The following is a 17,357-nucleotide window of genomic DNA, read 5'->3' on the forward strand; positions in this document are numbered from 1 at the left end:
CCTTGCAGCAGCAGCATTAGAGGGGCAGGCACAGCCAATCCATGCCCCTCAACCAACCAAACCATAAACCAATGCCTAACCGCAACCTTACAAGTTGTGACAATTTGCTACGCAGTAGGCAAAAACCAAATGGCCCCAGCCAATCAGCCAGATGGACAAAATTCCTACCGGGCCCCTGCCCCAAGAGCAGACGACCCCATGACAGGCATAGCAAGGTCAAAGCGAACAACCCTAAATATAGGGAGGGTGGGACGGGCAATCCGATGCACGGGGCGAAAAGAGGAAGCTCTACGCCTCGTGCAGGGAGTTTTAGCATTTCTGGCTGTCAATCAACAAATGGCAACATTAACTTAATCCCAACAACATGGGAAGCCCAATCACAACAGTGGCCAACGATCAATTAGCCCGCCCCACAACTTTGGAGTGTCCTGTCGGCCCCCACCACAACACGTGCTCTCCATGAAGGAGAACACGCTTTGCCACATGTTCTCGTTGCAATGTTGGGTGGTTTTTCCACAGGGAGCACTGGGCTTATAGCACTCACGTCCTGCTGAAACACGAGAAGCTCCACTTGTATTGCCAATCCACCAGCTTTTGGAGACATTCCCTCAATCTCTCAACCTCTTTTTTAACGGTGTTTTCATTTTAATGAGGCTGATTTATTGTGTGTTTTGATTATGGGTGTTTATCCATTTCAGTGTTTCAGTTAGTTTGTTTGATAGTGTAACTACGGATGGTTATATTTTGTGTAACCGGTTTGTTTTTTTTAGACTTCATAAAAGTATACAAAGTAGAAGCTGCCATAGAAGCTGATTTGGACATGAAGAAGTATATAGACAAACAAACAAGCTGCTGTGTTGCAGGGCCCCCGCGTGGAATAATAATTAGCACAATAACAAAATAAATAGCACCATAACATGACGATAAGACTTCCATTTAAAACAAACGACATTGGTCTCAGGAGGAGAAGCAAATAAATATTCAAAGGAGTAAAAGCTTTAGGCTGATGCAGCTCTGGCTACCGCAACCTTAACCCCTCTTTCTGTTATTTTTCTCCAGTCATTCGAGCTAAAGTGAAGGAGGTGAAGACCAAATGTCACGATGTCACTGCAGTAGTGGAAGTGAAGGAGATACTAAAATCTTCCTTGGTGAACATTCCTAGGGACACTGTAAACCTGTACACAAACTCTGGCTGCCTCTGCCCACCTCTCAATGCTAACGAAGAATACATCATCATGGGTTACGAAGACGAAGAGCGCTCGAGGTAACTCTTCTTTCTCTCCCGTTCCCTATGGTGGGCCTTCCTGAAGAGGGATGCTACATCGGTTTGTACCACTACATAAAAGGTCCCATTGCACATTGGGAACTAGCCTTCCAAAGGTCTTGTAAGTATTCTGAACAAGGCCTCATCTGAAGATGTACAGTATCAGTAATCAGGCTGATGCATATGGAAGAAGATGCTCCCTGACACATTGGTCCAGACTGTGTAAGGCTTTAAATTGTGGAAACGAAAGTAACATAAGTATCTTCCCCTCAGCGAGTAATGGAGCTGCCAGAAAACACTTCTAGGGATGTAGTGGTATGGGCGGGTGGGGGTGGCAATTACCAGGGAAGAAGAGTTTGAAGAAAAAGAAGAGTTTGGATTTGATATCCCACTTTATCACTACATTAAGGAGTCTCAAAGCGGCTAACAATCTCCTTTCCCTTCCTTCCCCGCAACAAACACTCTGTGAGGTGAGTGAGGCTGAGAGACTTCAGAGAAGTGTGACTGGCCCAAGGTCACCCAGCAGCTGCATGTGGAGGAGTGGGGAATTGAACCCGGTTCACCAGATTATGAGTCTACTGCTCTTAACCACTACACCAGAAGTTGAGTGGTAGTCCATAGTTGGCCACAACTGCTATCATTCCTTACCACTGGTCATGCTGGCAGGGATAGATGGGAAGGCATCATATTGGTGACCTCTGTCTTCATAGGTTGCTTTTCCCCCTTCTTGAACATGAAGCATTCCCTTTGTCCCTAAATATATTCATTATGCTTGTGTGTGTGTATCACATCACATCACATCATCACATCACGTCATCATATCATATCATATATTACGATGCATTGTTGACGTTGTTTTCCTGTAAATGTGTAGGTTGCTCTTGGTAGAAGGCTCCATAGCTGAGAAATGGAAGGATCGACTTGGTAAAAAAGTCAAGGTAAGACAAAGTTTCATGACTTGTTTGATCATGTTTGACCTAAGCTTGCAGTGGGATCCAGCCTTTGGTATCACTCATCAACACACGGGGAAGACTTCCAGAGCAAATGAAGTTCTCCTTCTCAGTGATCCCAAATCTCATACCATACCCTTCTGAAAAGTATAAATGAGCATGTAAACATTCCAAAGATTGCTGTAAAGAGATTCCACCCCCAAATATATTAATATTTAGTCATGTGCCATAAAACGAAATATGACTAAGACTAAAATGAGGCCCAAAAACCATGTCAACATTCAAAATAAATGTGAAAATCATCAAATTAGTACCAGTGTTTTGTGAGTACACCTGCTATGATGATGATAAAAAAATGCACATTACTACTTGTTTATATAATAAAGCAGTTTGAATATAAGCCTGACAATCACCTTTAAACTCTAAATAGCTTAGAAATAGGATGCTTAAAAGACAACACCCCCCCTCCTACCCCAAAACAACTCTGCCCATCCCCTGAGGTCAGCCGGAGAAGTCTCTGTTTGCTTGGGAACTAGACAAATAAAAGATTTCACAAGGCAAAAGGATCCTGGAGCAAATATATCCTTTTGCCGGCATCGGAATGCCATCAAGATAACAGACAGGCACTTTTGCAGCCTGGAATCTGCAACAGAAAACCTTCGCCTTCCAACAGCACCTTGGAAGGTAGCAGGGTGCACAAATATCTGTCTGATCATAATCCAGCCTTTATTTATTTAAAGCTTTTAAAACTTTTTATACCACCTTTTTATTGCTGAGTGGTTTACAAGATTTAAATATGACACCCCCCCAAAAAAAACCACACCACTAATGCATTTATATATAGAGAGAGAAAGAGATATGAGGTCAGCAGATAAAGGTCTAGTCAATGAAACTTAAAAGAATGTGAAAAGCATTTTATAAGCCCAGACACATGAATAGCTATTTGCCTGGTGCCTAAAAGAAAAACAATATTAGTGCTAGGCAAGGCCCCCTCCCCCGGAAGGGCATACATTCCATAACCAGGGCGTCACAGCTGAAAAAGCCCACGCCTTATGCTTCACTTTGGACAGTGAAGGCGTCCAGGGGAAGGGCATCTGCAGATGATGTTAGAATACGGTTAAGTTGATATTGAAGTATCAGCTTGGCACCTCAGGCACTTGGACTCCCGAGTCATTTAGGTCTTTAGAAGTAAAACACCAGCACTCAGAACTGGGCCAGGAAGCAGCCAGGTGACCAGAGAAGCTCTTTTGAAAGTAGAGAAATGTTACCCGTGATGCTGTATCCAGTGCAAGTTCTGTGCACACAATATTGGAACTTCCAGTCCCCTCCATGCTCTCAGCTCTGCGGGAGACTTTGTATGCTTCTTTGCATGCAAGGAAGCTTCTAGACCCTTCAAATACCCAATTGGGTCTAATATCCAATGCAGCAGCTTGACTGGTGATTGGGAGTGGCCACTGAGACCATATAACACTGGTTCTGAAAGACCAACATTGGCTTCCAGTACATTTCCAAGCAGAATTCAAAGTGTTGGTGCTGACCTTTAAAGCCCTAAACGGCCTCGTCCCAGTATACCTGAAGGAACGTCTCCATCCCCATCGTTCTGCTCGGACACTGAGGTCCGGCTCTGAGGGCCTTCTGGCGGTTCCCTCACTGCGAGAAGCCAAGTTACAGGGAACCAGGCAGAGGGCCTTCTCGGTGGTGGTGCCTGCCCTGTGGAATGCCCTCCCATCAGATGTCAAGGAAATAAACAACTATCTGACTTTTAGAAGACTTCTGAAGGCTGAAGGTTTAGGGAAGTTTTTAATGTTTGACGTTTTATCATGTTTTTAATATTCTGTTGGGAGCCACCCAGAGTGGCTGGGGAGATTTGGTCAGATGGGCGTGGTATAAGTAATAAATTGTTATTATTATTACAAATTTCTTTAAAGAGGACAAGTCTCTGGTTTCTGTCAGCAGTAAACCCACTGCTGCTTTTGGCCAGGTGGATTAATAGCCAATATCACTCCAGTTAACTCCATTTGAAGGTGGATACAACACCAGTGAACAGGTTACCAGTGGTTTCTATCCATTGCTGCTAGTTATATCTGACCATGTAGAGATCCTTTCGCTGCCTCCGTTCAAGTTGTCACTGTTCTTTAAGCCCCGTATCGGTTTCTCTCAATTGTGTTTGCTCTTCTGTTTCTTTTGCCGCTGCCAAGAATATGAAACAATAGTTCATTGAGTTTACTCAGTTTGTCCCTTCAGTGGTTTGGAGAGCATTAAGTCAGGAACTTCAAGTCCCCGTTTTTTGAATGACTTGGCAACATGAATAAAACGATATGAGCTCTGTAGCTCAAACTTTGTGTGTTAAAGCACATCCAAAGTACCTCAAGGTTCATTCACCACAAACAGAATATATACATTGCACAACCCTGCTTTGACACCTTTCTTTTAAAATGCATTAGTGTCTGCACCCATTGCTTCTCTAAAGCCAAACTGATCTGCAACCTTGAAAATATTATTCAAACTTACTGGCTTTTCATATGCATTTTGTATTTAATGTAATATCCTCCAGATCCTTGCTCTGAAGCCAACTGTTCAGCATCCTGACCCCAGCATGTGGGATTAGCAACTTCTTAAAACAAGCAATCTCAGCTATGAATCTGTTGTGTTGCATTTGTCTTTTAGTGAGGGCCAACAGATTCAAAAAAAGATTTCTGGAATGATGAGCTTACAGGGAGGCAACCAGCATTGGGTGAAAAACAATGAGTCTCAACTGCCCTCCTGACAACTAGCAAATGTATAGATTAGAAGATATAGGTCCAAAGAGGAGAGGAAAATGTTGTTGTTTGTTGTTGTCCCCCCGCCCTTAAATGAGGCCCAAAGGTCAAGGAGTGCAAAAGGCTACTGTCTGCGTGTCACAGAGATACGTGGACCACAAGGGAATACAGAGTCCAGTCCAATAAAATAAGAGTCCTGTCAGCCTGGGTGTGGCCTTCTCCTGACTAGCAGCTGGAGATGGAGTGCAAATAAACTCCCAAGGAGAGATGATGTTTTAATGACAGTCCTGTCATTTCCATCAGGTAGATTCTCAGGAGGTGGAGGAACTGGAATTTGCAAGAAAATATACTTTAAAGTTTGCTCAGCAGCAGAGACTGATAGCACCCTCCATTTTGGCTGAGAGGATTACACCATTATCACTTAGTTCCTTCATCCATTGTTGACCACTCTGCCTGACAGATATAGCTGGAATCTCCCCCCCCCCCCGCTTTTTGACACCTGTGCTGTCAACTGATAAATATATAAATAAAGGACCTACCCACATGACTCTGACACAAAAACCCTGCGCAAACACTAAATCATCCCTGACAGATGGCCATCCAGCCTCTGCTTATAAACTTCTAAGGAAGCAGAGTCCACCACCTTCCCAGGGAGACCGTTCCACTGTCGAATAATAATAATAATAATAATAATAATAATAATAATAATAATAATAATAATTTATTTATACCCCGCCCATTTTGCTGGGTTTCCCCAGCCACTCTGGGTGGCTCCCAACAGAATAGTAAAAACATGATAAAACATCAAACATGAAATTAAACTTCCCTAAACAGGGCTGCCTTCAGATGTCTTCTAAAAGTCAGATAGTCATTTATTTCCTTGACATCTGGTGGGAGGGTGTTCCACAGGGCAGGCACCACTACCAAGAAGACCCTCTGCCTGGTTCCCTGTAACCTCATTTCTCACAGTGAGGGAATTGCCAGAAGGCCCTTGGAACTGGAGCTCAGTGTCTGGGCTGAACGATGGGGGTGGAGACGCTCCTTCAGGTATACAGGGCAGAAAGTTCTTCCGAGTGTTTAGTCTGAATCTCCTTTCTTGTAACTTGAATCCATTGGTTTGGGTCCTGCCTTCCAGAGCCAGAGAAAACAAACTCATGGTGAAGGATAGATATTTACACACACACACACACACACACACACACACACACACACACAGTGGTACCTCGGGTTACATACGCTTCAGGTTACAGACTCCGCTAACCCAGAAATAGTACCTCAGGTTAAGAACTTTGCTTCAGAATGAGAACAGAAATTGTGCTTTGGCGGCACGGCAGCAGCAGGAGGCCCCATTAGCTAAAGTGGTGCTTCAGGTTAAGAACAGTTTCAGGTTAAGAACAGACCTCCGGAACGAATTAAGTACTTAACTCGAGGTACCACTGTATATATGGGAGAGATTAAAACTTGAAGCCTTGAAAATCCAGGAAGACAGAAAATGCATGAAGAGAAACCCACAGTGACAGTTCCTGGAAGGGCAAGTGTGAACATGAGATGGGTCAAAACATATAGTCTTGGCCCCCAGCCCTAGAAGCCACAAGTTGTGGTTTGTCCCTCATACTATGGTCGCTGTCTTGCCCAGCTGTTGCACTCACATCACTTGACGGCTTTCTCTGCTCTGTTTTCTCAAATGGTTCCACAGGTGGCTTTACTTAGGCTTTATTTTTTTAAAAAATAAATAAAACCAAAGGCCCTTTTCTGGCTGAGTCATCACGTTGGTGTTGGCCAGTTCATTTGCACAGTTAATACGATCGCTAAGGTGGCCTGGGATTGCTTGATTAAAAGCATGCTGGAGGGGGAGAGGGCAATGTTTAAGAATCGTGTGTCTATGCACCGTTCATTCATATAGATGTATCCTATTTCTTGTTTTCTTGTGTTTCTAATAGCACCCCTGGGGCTAATCTTACAAACATTCTTGTGTGTACAAATCATGCAACGACCTCAGTCCGAGCTGGACCACTTGCTGTGGTTTAAATAGGCTGGTGCATATAACGAAAACTGAATTGATACCTCTTCCACCACCCCCTAACCCTGAAATAGATTTGGGGCAGGGTTTCGGGTTTAAACACAGTTGTTAGTCAAACAAAGAGGTAATACCCAAAGGTGTCCTTGTGTTAGGCTGTTGCATCAAAAAGAACAAGGAGCCCTGTAGCACCTTAATGACGGACATCTATTTATTTATTTATTTAGATTATAGTTTAGTAATTATTCATTGTAATTGTTAAGAGTGAATTTCTGTTTCATCATTATTTGCCGATATTTAATTTTATTGTATTCTAATGATTGGTTTTTTTGAATACAGTATTATTTTAATTGATATAATTTGTTTATTTTAAAGTTACATTTTTACAGTGGTACCTCGGGTTACATACGCTTCAGGTTACAGACTCCGCTAACCCAGAAATAGTGCTTCAGGTTAAGAACTTTGTTTCAGGATAAGAACAGAAATCGTGCTCTGGCGGCAGCAGGAGGCCCCATTAGCTAAAGTGGTGCTTCAGGTTAAGAACAGTTTCAGGTTAAGAACAGACCTCCAGAACAAATAAAGTATTTAACCCGAGGTACCACTGTATTATGACTCATCTTGTATTGGGTCAGATTGTTTTAAGGTGTGTGGTCTTCATTGCACATTTTGTTGCTTCTTCTTCGTCAGATGCAGACCGAAGCATACAGTACAAAATACTGCCTCTGTTTTCGCATCTCAAACTGTCATCTTCTTACATTGTTAGAAGCCACCTTTGGTTCAAAATAGTGGGAACCAACTTGATGCAGTTAATTAAAACTGCAGCTGCTGCTGTTGTTTTGCATTACACCAGAGGCGGGAACGGACTCCAGCTCCTCTATCCCTGTGCTAGCTGGGGGCTGATGGAAGCTGGAGTCTAATCACATCTGGAGGCCATGGATAGCATGGCCAAACCAAGTGAAGATGAGTTCCAGTTTAGAGTGAAAATAAAACAAAAGGCTGAATGTATATCTATATATATATCTATAATATCTATATCTATTACATATCTATAATATTGTCACTTTGGCATGTTTTATGGTGCATTTGACTGCAGCTGCATTTAAATTATTTTGTTGCTAATTTTATGGCTATCTCTTGTATACATTGCTGTTTTTATTATGTCACACTTTTTTTGTAAGCTACCTTACACTGAATAGGTAATGTACAGTGGTACCTCAGGTTAAGTACTTAATTGGTTCCGGAGGTCCGTACTTAACCTGAAACTGTTCTTAACCTGAAGCATCACTTTAGCTAATGGGGCCTCCTGCTGCTGCTGCGCCGCCGGAGCACAATTTCTGTTCTCATCCTGAAGCAAAGTTCTTAACCTGAGGTAATATTTCTGGGTAAGCGGAGTCTGTAACCTGAAGCGTCTGTAACCTGAGGTACATATTTCAAATAACTCAAACAACTGCCCTTCTTTCAGTCCTATCCTGCCCGACAGTATCCCTCCTCAAAGGATGCTTATACTATAAAAGATCCAGGCAAACCCTGGCTCATTTCTCCCAAGTTTGTCTTGTTTTTCAGTGGTTCTTGCCTCATTCCTTTGCAGTTGCGGGGAGCGTCTGAGGTGAGGTGGTCAACAATGATTAAGGAAGGGTGCTATGTTCATCCAGAACACCAAGCCATAGTTGAAGCAAACCGAGGTTTATAAAGTCAACAACAAATCATGATTTCAGATTGTGGCTTTTTGGTTAGCAAATAAAGCATAGCGAAACATACTAGGCCAATTTAACAAAGCATAGCTTAATAACTTATGGTTTTGTGTTATGTGCAAACCCAGAACATTATGTGATGGTCGCTAATAAACCAATTGCTTGGCGGAGAGTCATTCTGGGCAGATTTTCAGCAAAAGATGAATGTGACATCCACCCATCTGCAACTATAAAAATATACACTCTTATTATGTTTATATAAGCAAAAATATAGGTGAGATCTATTCTCTGTTTTTAAAACAGTTGTTTCAGTACTAAGAACCCACAGGGTTGCTCTTCCACTTTTACAATGTGGATCCAGAACTTCATGTGCTAGACCAGAAATATCAGGAGCTCGTCCTACTCGAGAGTAGGAATTCTAACAAGAAACGGAGGAGAGACACTAGATAGACATATTCTCACTGGGATGTCCCTTTTAATAAAAAATGAAATATCAAAGCAGTTCACCTTCACACAGAGATATAAAAGGTTTTTTGTTAGCATTTAAGCATAGTCTGAATTGTTTTTATTCAAAAGATGAGAAGCAGCACATATTTTTTTGAGGGGAGAGGGCAAATGCAGCTGCAGTTGTTTTGGCAAGGAATTATTCCTTTTTTGTTTTACTATAGAATTTTGATTTTAAAGGGAAAGTCGGACATTATTTGGTAGAACTAGTATTGACGTAAATGCTGACATAGCAGTGCATTGAGGCGGCCAACATTTCTAAAAGTAGGCATGTATGTTTCCTTGGAGATCATAATATTAATAGGAATGTTACGCCATTGTAAAGGATACAACAATAAAGCAGAGTTTATTGAAAAAGAGGGAGGGATCAAGCTCGAGCAAACTCTTAGAAGGAGGCAAAACCTGCATCAGGACCTCCTCCATGAGCTCTGTAGCGATGTTTTTAAAATAGATGTTTGTTTCTTCTTATTTTTCAGCGCTGGGATCAGAAACTCCGCCATCCTGGGAAGGGCAGAAACGAACCTGGACAAAGCGATTCTGCTCAAAAATCCAGCAGAAGCACCAACCCGCGGCAAAGGCACAACTAGATGCAAAAATGTCACGTGTCAGGAAAAAAATAATAACAGTCCATGGACTTCTATAAATTAAAAGACTTGCCTTGTTGGAGCAGCAAAGAAGAAATTGCACTATTGCACGTTGTATTCTATTGTTTACTATGAGATCATGTTGTAGTCCAGATTAGTTTTATCTTCTTTTTGTGTTTTCTGGCCCCTTGTATTTGTAGGAGTATAGACACACAGAATTTTTTATTTTATTTTTTGGTATATTATCCTCACAAATGTCTGTGGACCATTTCTATGAGAGTGGTTTTTTTTTTCTTTTTTGAAAAAAATGGCAAATGTGACACAGTTAGCAGGTGCCAGAGCCACTGTTTGTCCATAGTCAACTGAATCTGTAAATGTGCTCTGAACCCATGAAATATTCAAGTTGCCCCATTCTTTTCAGCAGAGGGACTTGATGCGTTCATGCATTGTCTTCTATGCGTAAACCAAGGGTAGGTCACCGCAGAGCTCTGGAATGGAAACAGTGACACAGGGTTGGGTCAGATTACCTCCTCTGTAGGCAGAAGCTACGTGCAGTGAAGGAGTGAGATTGTGCCTTATATGCCCTCTCACCAGGCGCACTGGTGAGATGCCCCAGCTTGCTGCAAATTATTTACATAGGGCTTATGCGTCTGAAATGGGACGCGGGTGGCGCTGTGGGTAAAACCTCAGCGCCTAGGACTTGCCGATCGCATGGTCGGCAGTTCGAATCCCCGCTGCGGGGTGCGCTCCCGCTGCTTGGTCCCAGCGCCTGCCAACCTAGCAGTTCGAAAGCACCCCCGGGTGCAAGTAGATAAATAGGGACCGCTTACTAGCGGGAAGGTAAACAGCGTTTCCGTGTGCAGCTCTGGCCCGCCAGAGCAGCGATGTCATGCTGGCCACGTGACCTGGAAGTGTCTGCGGACCGCGCTGGCTCCCAGCCTCTAGAGTGAGATGAGCGCACAACCCTAGAGTCTGTCAAGACTGGCCCGTACGGGCAGGGGTACCTTTACCTTTACCTTATGCGTCTGAAATTCAGTATGTGCAGGCCCCAAGTGTATATCATTCCAGGCTGGGGAGAAACTGTGTGATTCAGTCCTTTGTGCCACTGAGATCTGGGCCAGACGGTGCATTTTAGTTCCCCTACAGCGCTCGGCACCTATATTTGGGAGTCAGCAAAATCATCTGAACTGGGTCACAGTCACACAGACACTCAGATCCTGACATTTCCTGGGTTTGAAAAACAAAAGGGCCAAATGTATACATGGCTTGGGAACGGTGAGGGTTAACAGTCAAAATTTCAAAAGGGAAGACAAGATGATTTGCAAGTTTAGCCAAGAGGGCAAAAGAACGTTGGACCAAACATGGCATAACATTTTCTGCGTTTTGTAATTAATCTGAGCAATGGGTAGGTTCTGTTACCCATTAAGAGTTCACCCTCCCACCCCCTCAACCTGTAAAAACCCTTGTTGGCAGTATGGAAAAGGAGGATTATACAAAGAGATTATACCAAGAGCTACCCGTACCTATTGGAGCAGGCCTGTTAAATGTCGATTCCTCTTCAATAAACCACTCACATTAAGTCTAGCTTTAAAACGTTAACCATGACAAATGCCGCACAGAGGACTCGTTTCTGAATGTCTTAATCCTTGTGGGAAAGGTTTATAGAATTGTGAAGTCTTGCCAGAAGTTATGTTAAACTTGCTCCCCCTGCCCCTTCTTTTGTTCTGGAGCCACAGGAGTAGACTATCTTCACTAGGCCTCCTTTTGGGCAGAAACCTGCACTGTGTCATTTCCACATTGTAGTTCTGATTGTGTTTCAGTGGCTCCATTCAACAGCAGCGTTCGATGGTCAGCATTGGAGATGCATAACTGAATAACGGCCGCTGCTATGAAAATTACGGCCAAGCACCACGCCACATTTCTCAGTGAACAGAGACTTTATCCTGACTTTCATTCCCCACCCGCTTGCAGGAAACGTACATTTTAATAGCTTTTTGACATATTTCAGTTCCGATCGTCGCATCCTTTAAGCTTTCCGTAATGGTGCCAATAGTTGGGGGGGGGGGGGAGTAATTCTGCCTCTTCCTATTATTATTATTTTTATATTAAAGTACGGAAATATCAGTAGAATACTGAACTAAAACAAAACAAATATTTTAGCAGAAAATAAAAACATTTATGTTACAAACTGTCAGCCTTCTCACTAATAGCAACGGTGCCTTCCGCTGGAAACGAATTCCCTGAAGGGTACTTGAAGTGGCATAGGAACTCCCACTGATGCCTGGTGCGGACCAAAGTTGAGCTTTATTTAGAGGAGCTGCCAAAATTCTGTAGCTGGCGTTTTGAGTGATGGGCAGTGGCTCCGCCCCCTGCAATGACCAACACGCCCAGCAAACACCGGCTGACCTCCAGCTTCCCTGCCTCTTGAAAGCCCACCCCACAATGCCCAGCAGCGACCATGCTGCCCAGCAGCCCCCCAAGCACCCGGTGTGCCCACCCCCAGCTAGCTACGCTACCAGGTAGTTGTGCTGCTCTGTTGCAGCAAGAAACAAGCCAACCCCAAGGAGCCTTGTGGCCCCTCTGCCCCTCGAGACTCTTCTGAGGCCACACCCACTTCTCACGGGCCACGCCCCTCACCAACATTGCTTTGTGCCCTCCTTGAATGTTTATGCCTGGCTGGAACATGTCCGCAAACTCTTGATAATTCGTTTCGTTTGCCGGGACTCATTATTTGCCAGTGGATTAACAGCAGGCGATAGACCCTGGAAGGGCCACATCCAAGACCTAGCCATTCAGAACAGACCCAACTCGGTTAGGGCTCTTCAGGTGGTGGTGGGTGGGGGAGAATGAGCATGTTCAAGCATCTTCCTGGGATGCTACTGAAGCAGAAGAGAAGAGAAGAGAAGAGAAGAGAAGAGAAGAGAAGAGAAGAGAAGAGAAGAGAAGAGAAGAGGAAACTCTTCTTCTCTAGTCCTGTTATCTGTCTTTCACTTGCTGCCAAACCCTTCTGGGGACCATCTAACCACAGCTGATGAAGGAGGACAGTGGATAACAGCACTCTATAGAGGAACCACAGCTGCTTTTCCATCAGACTTTGAAATAGTAATGAGTTAGGTGTCCCAGACAAGAAGATTATTGCCTTACATGTCTAGCCCAATTTTCTCCCATCATGGAACCCAAATGATGGTTCCTCAGGGGTTGCTGATACTCCGTGGCACATTGTCTCTAACATGGAGCTTGCACATAATACACCTGCCAGATCAGGTGATGTCTCCACCTAGCAAGACTCATGCAGGCCTCAATACTGAGAAGAACCGCTGAGGATTTTTCAGAACATATGCTACTGTCTTATTCTACGGCTTTCAGTTTAGGGCTTCTTTCAGACATGGGTTCCTTTTCTCTAAAACAGGTCTGGGAGCACATCGTTCATATGTGGACACCCCCATCCCCCGATATATCTTAAAACTCATGTGGCTGGAAAAAAATAAAAATATGTTACGACAAATGCAGATGGGCTGAAATCAGCTGATAAAAATGCATGTGACAGCCAACTTGGACCATACGTCAGTGAACTGTGGAAACAGTGATATTTTGTCATATAGCACAGACACAGAGACATGGGTGTGATTGGGTCCAGTGGGACGCAGAAGATGCCTGATTAAAACCACAACCTTTCCCCACATCTGGTTACGATTACTTCAGGGAGCAAATATGCAACGAGAGTCTCTGCGGATAACGAGCAGGATGCTGCTTTTGCATAAACGATAAATTCCTATTACCGTATATCCCTTCGGGTAAAATAGCACGAGGACTAAGCCCTTTACGGTTGACATCCCAAATCACAGCCTTATTATTGGGTTTTCAACATTCAGAGAGACTGCCCTGCAGCTTCCCCATCTCAGGGTCCCATATGCCTAGGCCACCCATTTGTATTGAGACCTCCTGTGCTTGGGTGAGTGGGAACAGCAGCATATCTTTCAAAAGTTGTGCATACCCCATACTTTTAAAAGCCATTCTCCACCCTTGAAAGAATCTTGGGAGCTGTAGCCACCTCCTCACAAAGCAGTGTGCTAAACAGATTCTGGGCACTGGGCTTTATAAAGCAAAAATGCGGAGACTACAGATGTTGCATTCTTAAGGAAATCAGCCCTGAGTGCTCACTGGAAGGACAGATCGTGAAGCTGAGGCTCCAGTACTTTGGCCACCTCATGAGAAGAGAAGACTCCCTGGAAAAGACCCTGAAGTTGGGAAAGATTGAGGGCACAAGGAGAAGGGGATGACAGAGGACGAGATGGTTGGACAGTGTTCTCGAAGCTACCAGCATGAGTTTGACCAAACCGCGGGAGGCAGTGGAAGACAGGAGTGCCTGGCATGCTCTGGTCCATGGGATCACGAAGAGTTGGACACGACTAAACAACTAAACAACAACAACAAGTTCAGCAACATCTGGAAGGCTGGAGGTTTCCCACACACAGCATAATGGCTTTGGCCATGGTCTTCCCTTCCTCATACAGAAATCTCACACTTTTTCAGTTCAGCACAAGATGGCTGTTTCATTTCACAGGGAGATTTTTATGTTGTTCCAAATGCAGATCTCTTCATTGTAGTGCTCTTTGTTTTCCGGCAAGCGAAAACCCCGATCCCAAGGAGATTGGACTCTTTCCTGCAGGCTGCTAGTGTTTTTTGTCTCCCCCCCCCCCATTTTTTGTAATTCAGGGATATATCCTTTGAAATGCCTGGTAGAAAGAGTCTCTATCGCGAAGCAGCCAATTAGTCCCAAATGCCTTCAAGTTGCACTTTTGAAACCCCGTGATCAGGGCGGGAAATGACTCCTAATAATGAGGATTACTCCAAGCTTGAAAGTTTATACATACCACTCTCATCAAGCCACAGCATCTGGATTTTAAATATGTTTGGAGCATGGCTTAAACGTTTAGAAAGCCGTCTATTTTTAAAACAATGTTCCTATTGTTGGCTTGGGCAGGCATAAGTTAGACTGCCATTTCTGCAAGCCTGTAAAAAGGGAAATGGATAAGGGAATGATGACATGGCTGGGGCTGCTCCTATATAGGCATGTATGCATATATAGCTAATTTATGCCATGGAATGGGGAACTTGTGTCTCTTCAGAAGTTGTTGGACGTCAGCTCTCATCAGCCCCAATGACCAGGGATGATGGGGTGTTGTAATCTATCATCTGGATGACTATTTATGTCAAAAAGTGTAGGGGCTAGTATGCAGCCTTGTTTCACATCTTTTGATGTCTTGAACGCTTCCAACAGGCATCCTCTTGCACCCGCTCTATTGCTTCAGTGCCACGATATACTTCCCAAATTACGGTAATAATAATTGTCTATATTGGCATTTGAGAGTTTCTCCCATAGTCTGTTGTGGTTAATTGAGTCGAAAGCTGCTGATAGGTCAAGGACGGCAGCAAAAAGTGTGCATTTCTTTTGACTGGTATACAGTGGTACCTCAGGTTAAGTACTTAATTCGTTCCGGAGGTCCGTACTTAACTTGAAATTGTTCTTAACCTGAAGCACCACTTTAGCTAATGGGGCCTCCCGCTGCCGCTGCGCGATTTCTGTTCTCATCCGGAAGCAAAGTTCTTAACCTGAAGCACTATTTCTGGGTTAGCGGAGTGTGTAACCTGAACGTATGTAACCTGAAGCGTACGTAACCCGAGGTACCACTTTATTTGTTCATAATGTGAGGTAACGTAAAGCATTGGTCAGTGCTGCTATATCCAGCTCTAAACTATTGGATGTGGAAATACTTTGACCATTCAAAAAAGCACTACACAAATGTTTTCCTCACTTTATAATATCCCTCCTGTCCTCCGAGGTCCTCAGGTTGGCACACATGGATGTATATAACCCATCCCATTGTATCATCCCAACGACCTGAGGTGAAAAAGAGAACAAGAGGGGGTGGTGGTTTAAGGTCACCCAGTGCCAAGGCTGTCAAGGCTTCGGGAAAGCTTATCCTCCTCTGGCTGCAACAAGAGCAGAAAAAACAAGGTAGAGTCCTTTTTAAGGAGTTTTATTCAATCTTAATAAGCGAGAGACAAAAGAACGAAACAAGCCTTAACAATGGCGTTGCTCCAATCTGGGCTCCTCCCTCCTCCTCCCTAGCAACAGCATCTTCCCTTACAGTGGCCACTCGTGGTCAGATGTCTTTGAGTCCTTCATTCCTGCATTCTTAACAAACGTCGCGTTCTGGGAGAAGGGGGATCAGAAATACGTTCCAGTGACAGCGTGTCATGTGGCTACCCAACCGCAGTTCTCCCCCCTTTCTTCTAACACTTCTCAACTTTTCTGTTCATCTCTCTCTCTGAGCTGTGACTTTCCTCAAACCCCCCGAAGCCCTGCTGTCAATCAAGGCTGTCTCCCTCTTCTCCTGCAGCGCCAGGAGAAGTGTGTGGGTGATCTCCACCATTCCTCCTCCTCCATCTCGCCCTCGTGAACCCAATCCCTGACACTCAGCGACTGTCATGGTCCAATCAAGGATTTGAACTGGGGTCTCTACAGTCTGTGGCTGGTCCTCCAACCATTATGTCACACTTGCTCTGCAGTAAATACTAAATGTTGTTATATGCCAAATTTGTTCCTAAAATTGCACCTAGCCCCTTCCAAGTCCTATTACCTCTAGGTTTCTTAGAACCACAGGATCTGTTTGACTTTACGAAGCTAATGGGTTACTCCCATCAATAACCATATTCAGAAGAGCCTCACTGATTTCAGTAGGTCTACTCTAAGTATGACTTAGCTATTGCCCTATGAAAATGTACTGTGCTCTGGCATCCAAGTCTCTTCCTCTGGATCACAACGGGAACTGCAGTCTCAAAGCCCAAAAACATTCAAGAGGAGAGTAAGGGGGAAATGGTCAGCAGCGGAAAACTGCACCTAAAACCTCGCTGCTAATTAAAGTTCTTGTCCAAGACTGAACAAGCAAAGCAGCTGCTGGAGTTCAGGTTGCCTGCCATTAAGTGCTACCAGCTGAGACTAATTATGAGGCCTCCCAAAGGTAAGTTAAAACCACATAGAAATCATGTTAATTTGGGTAAAATTTATCTAAAGTGGCAGGAGCAGAATTTACTGACTGCAACAGCACTGACGATATCAGTTTACATTATAATGGTAGGTCCGTACTGATGAAGTTCAGCGTGCTCGGAGCTTTCTGTTATGCTTGGAGTACAATTTAAGAGTCTCTAATCTCAGGTCTGTAAAAAGTAAAAATTTGTCTAAATTGCAAACATTTCCTCAGTGCTGTGTCATGCTAAATGCCAAATGTTGTATTTTAATAAGCCTTCAGGAATTGGTTGACTCTTATGTAATCTCTCTTTTATTCTATACAGCAAAGAGGTTTATCCTCGTAGCCCTGTTTAGCTTCCAGCTATACCTATCTGCAAATGTTTTCGATATCTGCAAATGACTCACTCTGGAGTCGTGCCATGAGCTTCTATGGAACTTCAGGAAAGCTATTCTGTACGTAGTAAATGCTTGAAGATTACATCCGTAGATGACAAGGGCTTGTCTGTCTTTTAGATATTATATATATATATATATATATATATATATATATATATA

The 17,357-nt window shown here is 43.8% G+C and overlaps 1 protein-coding gene across 2 annotated transcripts in view; it reads left to right on the forward strand.

Annotated features, from left to right (window-relative positions):
• The window catches only part of FRZB (frizzled related protein), a 31,438-nt gene extending 19,613 nt beyond the window's left edge, over window positions 1–11,825 (forward strand). For both annotated transcript variants that reach the window (XM_028748048.2, XM_028748058.2), the window contains 3 exons: window positions 1,060–1,264; window positions 2,139–2,202; window positions 9,662–11,825. In XM_028748048.2, the coding sequence (XP_028603881.2) occupies window positions 1,060–1,264; window positions 2,139–2,202; window positions 9,662–9,772 (380 nt within the window). In that variant the 3' untranslated portion in view covers window positions 9,773–11,825. The remainder of the gene's footprint in view (window positions 1–1,059; window positions 1,265–2,138; window positions 2,203–9,661) is intronic.
• The last annotated feature ends 5,532 nt before the right edge of the window (window positions 11,826–17,357 follow it).

The sequence above is a fragment of the Podarcis muralis genome, chromosome 1, assembly GCF_964188315.1.
Source record: "Podarcis muralis chromosome 1, rPodMur119.hap1.1, whole genome shotgun sequence".
NCBI lineage: Eukaryota > Metazoa > Chordata > Lepidosauria > Squamata > Lacertidae > Podarcis > Podarcis muralis.